This window comes from Poecilia reticulata, linkage group LG3 (assembly GCF_000633615.1).
Source record: "Poecilia reticulata strain Guanapo linkage group LG3, Guppy_female_1.0+MT, whole genome shotgun sequence".
NCBI lineage: Eukaryota > Metazoa > Chordata > Actinopteri > Cyprinodontiformes > Poeciliidae > Poecilia > Poecilia reticulata.
The window spans coordinates 33,403,677-33,410,825 of NC_024333.1; the positions used below are offsets into that span (position 1 = coordinate 33,403,677).

Consider the following 7,149-nt stretch of genomic DNA (forward strand, 5'->3'; position numbering starts at 1 on the left):
CTTCCCCCAGCCTCTCCACCTTCATCCACACACACACACACACTCCACTCTCATCCCGCAGCCAATAAGGGCCTGATGATCTCAAGTATCACTATAGCAGCAGGACTTATTCTCTGAGCGGAGCCTGTGGATTCTTACAGACCTTCATCTTCATCGCTGAGGGAGCTGCTCTTCCTCTTTTGGGTAAGAATTCACTTTTCATACACCTGAAAAACAGTTTTCCTATTATTTTGTTTCTCATTTTATGTGGAAAAAAACTATTTTTCCACAAAAAGTAATGAAGATATTAAAAGATTTTAGCAGAGATTGTTCACTAAACGCAGAAAAAAATCAGCTTTTAAGGGAAAGTAGGTCCATTGGTCAGTGAATTGATTGGTATTTTTATGCAGACATTGAAAATCTTTTGAAGTGAAGCGCCGGATTGCTGGTGGATGTATATTAAGACTTGTGAATTGTCCGCTATGACAATGCTGCTCACAATGTTCTGGTCCAGGCATTTGACATGAGCGCTTTATTTATCTGAGCTCTTTTTCTCTTTGATACTAAAGCTCTAAAATATATCCCATTAAAAACCAACACATCATCTGAAATTAAATCCTCCATTCATTTTAAACCAATAAACAATCCTACATGGTTAAATTATTTAATAAATACTCTATTGTGTCACAATTTACATTTAAAATAAACCAAAAAATGTTGATGGAAACTTGGCTATTTTCTCTTTCACATTGGAAAAAAACACAAAATTGTAAGTATTTTTCTCTATTTCTAGTGTAAATATTTTATAAAACCTGAGATAAGACAAAACTAATTTACAAGTAATTTTTCAACAAGATATAGAAGCTTGTTTTTATTCAAAAGGCTCTTTCCACTGCTACAAAATGTCTTGTTCTCAGTGGAATAATCTGCCAGTGCAACTAGTAGGTTTTTTTTCATCAATATTAAGGTTATTTTTACTCAAAATAAACTCCTATATCTTACTATTAAGTCTCTTTTAAGTTAATTTTATCTTATTTCAAGTGTAGTAAGATATTTGCACTGGAAACTAGAGTGAAAATACTTGGTATTATTTTGCTTCCTTGCACTTCCTGGCCCGTGTTTCAGAGTTTGAACTGATTCCCACCTGGTTGTTTAGCTGGAAACACGGTTCACGCCTTGAAGACATGAGGTTTTGAGATGTGCAAGAGGTTCTCCATCTCCATCAGCTACTTCTCTCTCTTTGACACAGCACCTAAGAAGCTCCGTCAGTTTCAACACCAAGTTTCAGTTTCAGAAAGTCTTACGTTTTCAGAAGAAGAAAAAAAACAGAGAGCTCACTAAATATACAGCATGCTGAAATGTCGGTATGCGCAGCGCGACCGCTGTGCACACAGAGGCGAGAACGCTGTCAGCTGCAGGTGGATCACAGCGCTGGTTGGTTGGAGGTGGGCTCTGATTGGCTGGGTGGGAGCAGGAGATCCTCCCGCTGGACCAAGCAGAGGGATTAAACTGCTATTTGAACACTGTTCCTCAGCTGATGGGCAGAAATGTGATCCAGAACTAATCCACAGAGTCCTCTGCAGCTGTGCCCACCGCTGAGTGCGAAGAGTCATCCAAAGGCAACTTATATATAACAGATATGATATAGAATATAAAGAGAGGTGATTTCACTAAAGAGAGACGATTACTGATCCGCAGAGAGAAAATGAATGGGTTTTACTTCATTCTGAAGCCTTACGTTGCAAAAACACAAAGTTTCTACTGCAAACATTTTAGTACATTTCACATAAGTAACTTTTCAGCAAGATACTGGAGCTTATTTCTGTGTATTTTTGGTGAAAATGTACAAGATCCACTGGCAGATTATTTCACTTGTAACTCTGGGGGGAAAATGTCTTGTAAGTGAAATAATCCTCCAGTAGAACCAGAACTTTTTCATCAATATTAAGGAATTATTGAGTTTTAAAAACTCCTATATCTTACTGAGAAGTTATTATGTCTTATTTCAAGTTTCCTAACATATTTGCACTGGAAACTAAACTAAAAATACTTGGTAAGATTTTTAGTTTTTCCAGTGTATGATCTGTGCTTCTTTTTTTAAACTGTTTAGAAATAGAACAAATAAATTTTATAATTTTTCTGTCGGTGTACCAGAAAAGTTGTGTTTTCTCATTAAACTTGTAAAAAGTCAAAGCGGCTTTAAAATTTGCTTTTATTTTATGTTTAAAGGCAATTTGTGCATCATTTTACCTCAGTACATCTGAATGAAGTAAATAAAACAAAACATGGGCGTATCTAGAACTTTTTCATCAATATTAAGGAATCTTTGACTTAAAATAGGATCCTATATCTTAAAGAAAAGATACTTGTAAGTTGTAAGCTTGTTGTAAGTAAAAAAAAAACAACTCAATATTGATAAAGACGATGATAACAACATATTTTTCCTGTTACAAGTTAAATAATCTGCCAGTGGAACTAGTGCTTTTTCTTCAATATTAATGAATTATTTAGTTAAAACAAGCTCCTATATTTTGATGAAAAGTTATTTGTTCTGAATTATTGCAAGTGCACGTGATGTTTGCACTGTAAACAAGACAGAAATACTTGGTAATATTTAGTATTTTTACAGTGTTTTCACTAAAGTGGCTATTTTAAAGATTCTCATCCTCAATTTCTGATGTGAGGAAAAACAGATTTTCCAACTGAAAATCAAAAAATAACCTTTTCTTTGGAGAAATTTGAGAAAATGATCCAATAAAAGCCTGTTTTGTTTTTCTTTGTGCATTTAGCGCAGAAACAATCTGTTCATTTTTAATCGTTTCTTTATGCTTATCTGGGTTTACTGTGACCCATCCATCCTTGTCCCTTCGTGGGGTCGGGAGATGCTGCTGCCTCTCCAGCTATCGTTCTGGGCGAGAGGCGGGGTCACCTGGACAGGTCACCTGGACAGGTCGCCAGTCTGTCGCGGGGCTGGGACCCAATGGCATGTAGATAGAAAAACGGAGCGTCTGCAGCCAGAGGCGTCTTCATTGTGTCTAATTAACCTTCATGATGTAGGTCAACTAGACAATCCTAAATGCTAAAGTATAAGAAAACTGGATTGCTCTTGTGCCAAGAAACAGGAATATAAGTCTGGTTGCCCTCTGGTAAATAACCGCTCCGGATTGTCCTATAAATGAGAATCTAAACCGGTTCATTTATCGTTGTCCCCATCTGGAAGGTTCTGTGGGTTCTGAAGGAGTTCTACAGGGAAGCAAATCAGCTTATATACGCTGCTGAAATTTACATCAGTTAGTTTTGTCTTATTGCAAGTGTTCTAGGATATTTGCACGAGAAACTAGATCAAAATTATTTGGTAAAATTTTGTGTTTTTACAGTGTTGAGGGATAATGAGCCAAAACACGTTTCCAAATCAAACGCATCAATAGTTCATAACACATTATTCTTCCTTAGCAAACTCAATCTTCACCTAAATCCTTTAGAAAACCTGTTTGGTGAGCTGGAAAAAACATTTTTCAAATATTTTGAGATTGTTCCACTGCAGTAACATGTGCAATTTCAGAAATGAGGCTGCAGTACAGCACATGGAAAACTTTCAGTTTCTCACACAGCAATAGTGCAGATGATCTGCTAGGCGGTTTGACTCAGAACCAGAATTAAACATGTGAATACAAACTTGCAAAGGCGGTGATAATACTCGGTGCACAGCTGAGTAAACAATCCTGAACAAGCCGTGAAAATATTTCAGGACACGGCCTGCTGCTGCAGCTCTCTGCTCTTATCACACAGGCCACAAGCATTTGTCCTGCGACGCTAGTAATGCAGGATATTCTTTTCCATGAGAGCAAAGAGTTACTGACAGGAAACAGACTGACCTCAGATCACACAAACGTTTGTGTCTTAATTAAAAGTCTTCGTTGATAGCAAAGTGGAACCGAAGTGAAATCCCTTAAATAATAATAATTCTTAATAAGTTTTTCATTGCCAAAACTACAACGTCGTATTATAGAGGAGTACTTTTCCGCCAAAAGACTCCAAAATTTTTATTAATTTCTGAAATTTTCTTTTAAAAAAAAACCCCAAAGAACTTCTGAAATTCACAAGTCGAAAATTTGCTGGAAAAAATTCTGTAATTTTGAGATAAATCTCAGAATTTTATCTCAAATTTTTGAGATAAAAAAACTTGAAAAGTTGAAAATGTTCAATTTTTCAAACTCAGAACTTTCTGAATATTTTCTAGATCCATCCATCCATTTTCTTACGCCCTTGTCCCTCAGTGGGGTCGGGAGGGTTGCTGGTGCCTCTCCAGCTGGCGTGCTGGGCGAGGGGTGGTGTCACCTGGACGGGTCGCCAGTCTGTCGCAGGGCAACACAGAGACACACAGGACACACAACCATGCACACACACACTCACACCTAGGGGCAATTTGGAGAGGACAATTAACCTGACAGTCATGTTTTTGGACTGTGGGAGGAAACCAGAGTACCCGGAGAAAACCCACCATGCACAGGGAGAACATGCAAACTCCATGCAGAAAGACCGGGGCCGGGAATCGAACCCAGAACCTTCTTGCTGCAAGGCAGCAGCTCTACCAGCTGCGCCACTGTACAGCCCCCCCCCTGAAGTGAAATCCCTTAAATAATAATAATTAAGTACAATGTTGTATAGTAGAGGAGTACTTTTCCACCAAAAGTCTCCAACATTTTTATTAATTTATGAAATTTTCTTTTTAAAAAAACCCCAAAGAACTTCTGAAATTCAAAAGTCGAAAATTTGCTGGAAAAAATTCTGTAATTTTGAGATAAATCTCAGATATTTTTCTCAAATTTTTGAGAAAAAAAAAAGTTGAAAATGTTCAATTTTTCAAACTCAAAACTTTCTGAATATTTTCTAGATTATTCCTGAAATTTTAGTGGACATTTACTCCTGGTTTTTTTCTCTCTACAATGACTAATACGCTGTACAAAACAGTAGACGTAACAAAAAATAGCTTTTCTTTTTCAGTAAAACCTTATTATTAAAACTGAAGAGTTACTGGATATTCTCTGTACTTTGTATGAACCCAAAGCAAAAAGACTTCAGAACTTTTGAGATATTTGTGAATTAAGTTGTATTGTTACTCTGTCATGTCATGTTACCAGATATCACACGGCTGCTGTTTATCGTAAAGCTCTCATCGGTATAATGTGATTATATTTATTCTGGTTGAGATGTGTGAACTTTTTTTTTATGTATTTTTCTTCAGGTTTGAAGTTTGTTGTCATCATGTCCGACACTGAAGAAACGTAAGTGAATTTCATCACATTCATGTTATTCAGGTTTAATAGAAAACATAGAAAATTAAGTTGAAATTTGCTGGATCTACTTCATTTTTTTTCTTTCTCTGTCTTTTCTTCCTTCTTATTACAGGTATGAGGGTAAGTGAGACATCCACTTATTGAGTTTTACTTTTTATTTTTCCAAAAACACACTGTAGATAATTTATGACCGTTTTTGACATCCACAGAAAGTTTTCAACTAATTTTTGCTTCCTTTAATTCTTTACACAGTTTCTGTTCACAAAGACCTGACAGAATTTTTCCTCTTATTTTCTTGTATTGTCACATAAAATGTCAGCATCAGTAACTGAGAATAAACTTGAATGTTATGGTTTGTTCACTTATGTTTGTTTTTCTATTCCCACATATTTTTTTTTTCATCTTAATTTTTACAAAACTGAAGAGGAGGAAGGTAACGATGACCGAACCAACTTCACATTTATTACTTTTTTAATTTTTTTTTTTACATTCACACTAATAAGTAAATTGCCTTTCACCCTTAACTTGAAGTCTTTGACACTGACACCTGTTAGCCTTTACCTGCATCTGTCATCTTCTAATTTCAAGATATTTCAGTTAAATTTACAGCATCTTTAGCGCTTTTGCTTTACAGTTCATTAAATTTTCTGGTTGTCATCAAAAACTTTCATGTTAAAGGTGAATTTTGTCTGCTGAGTGACATTTTGACACATGGTTAAGAAAAAAATTAGACCTATTTGTTTTCTTAACATGTGAAATCTTCACAGTGCCGTCTCTTATTGTCAGTACTGCTGTCATTGACCTGATTCACTCAACGGTCATATTTCAACTGGACAGTGTGGAAAACTACTTGGGAGGAATTTAGAAATTAAAGACAACTGAGACGTTATGCTGAGAAAAATAATAATAACGGAAGGTGTCCTTAAAAGACTTTACTGGAAGTTTGAATGTTTCAACATATTTAGTGTCCAGAAAAGTATGTATTAATTATCAGAGTTCCCAAACACTGTATTCAAATAAAAGTAGCACTGCAACATATTTTTACTCAAGTAAAAGTAAAAAGTATCAAACCAAGAAATTAAAAAAGTATTTGGTAAAAAGTCGACTCAAGTACTGAGTAACTGATCAAATTATATTTTAATATTTAAAAATCACATCATCAGATGGACCAAAATATAAGCCAAGCGGAAAGTTTGGTATTTAAAGGACCAAAAGTACAATATTTCATATAAGTAACAAAAAATAATTACTTCCAAGTCAGTTTCTTCCAGTAAAAACCTTCTGAAGCTTTAACAGAAACTGCAGGTGAATTTTTGGTTAAAACATGTTTGTTTTTAAAATCGAGACATTTTACTCAAGTAACAAAACTACAGCATAGTAAAAATACTGTTAAGAGTACATTTTTCAAAAAGTTACTCACGTAAATGTAAACGAGTAAATGTAACTTATCACCCAACTCTGATTATACGACACTGATTGCTTTTTCTTATCATATTGTTAATTTGAGCTTGAGAAATACTTCTTCACATTTATGTGAATTTTTAGACTTTTTTTTTTTTTTTTTTGGTTAATCGCCACTTTACAACTAATTTTCTTGAAATTTTAATAACTCAGACTGAAAATGTAATCTAAGTTAAGGGAGGAATCTGTTCTCTGTTAACACTAGATCAGTGGTTCTTAACCTGGGTTCGATCGAACACCAGCGGTTCGGTGAGTCGGTCTCAGGGGTTCGGCGGAGCCTCTGCCGCGGAGGTAAAGACACACTTGTGTAAAGTCGTGATGACGCGCCGCTTCGCCATCACTTAATGCAGAGGATCAGGTTACATTGCTTAGCCAATCAGAGGATCACGTTACGTTGCTTAGCCAATCAGAG

At 35.7% G+C, this 7,149-nt stretch overlaps 1 protein-coding gene across 1 annotated transcript in view; it reads left to right on the plus strand.

Annotated features, from left to right (window-relative positions):
• The window catches only part of LOC103462939 (troponin T, fast skeletal muscle isoforms-like), an 18,896-nt gene continuing 11,747 nt past the window's right edge, over positions 1-7,149 (plus strand). The window contains exons 1-4 of the mRNA XM_008406011.2: positions 1-183; positions 5,225-5,264; positions 5,389-5,396; positions 5,701-5,709. Coding sequence (XP_008404233.1) covers positions 5,245-5,264; positions 5,389-5,396; positions 5,701-5,709 — 37 coding nt within the window. The 5' untranslated portion in view covers positions 1-183; positions 5,225-5,244. The remainder of the gene's footprint in view (positions 184-5,224; positions 5,265-5,388; positions 5,397-5,700; positions 5,710-7,149) is intronic.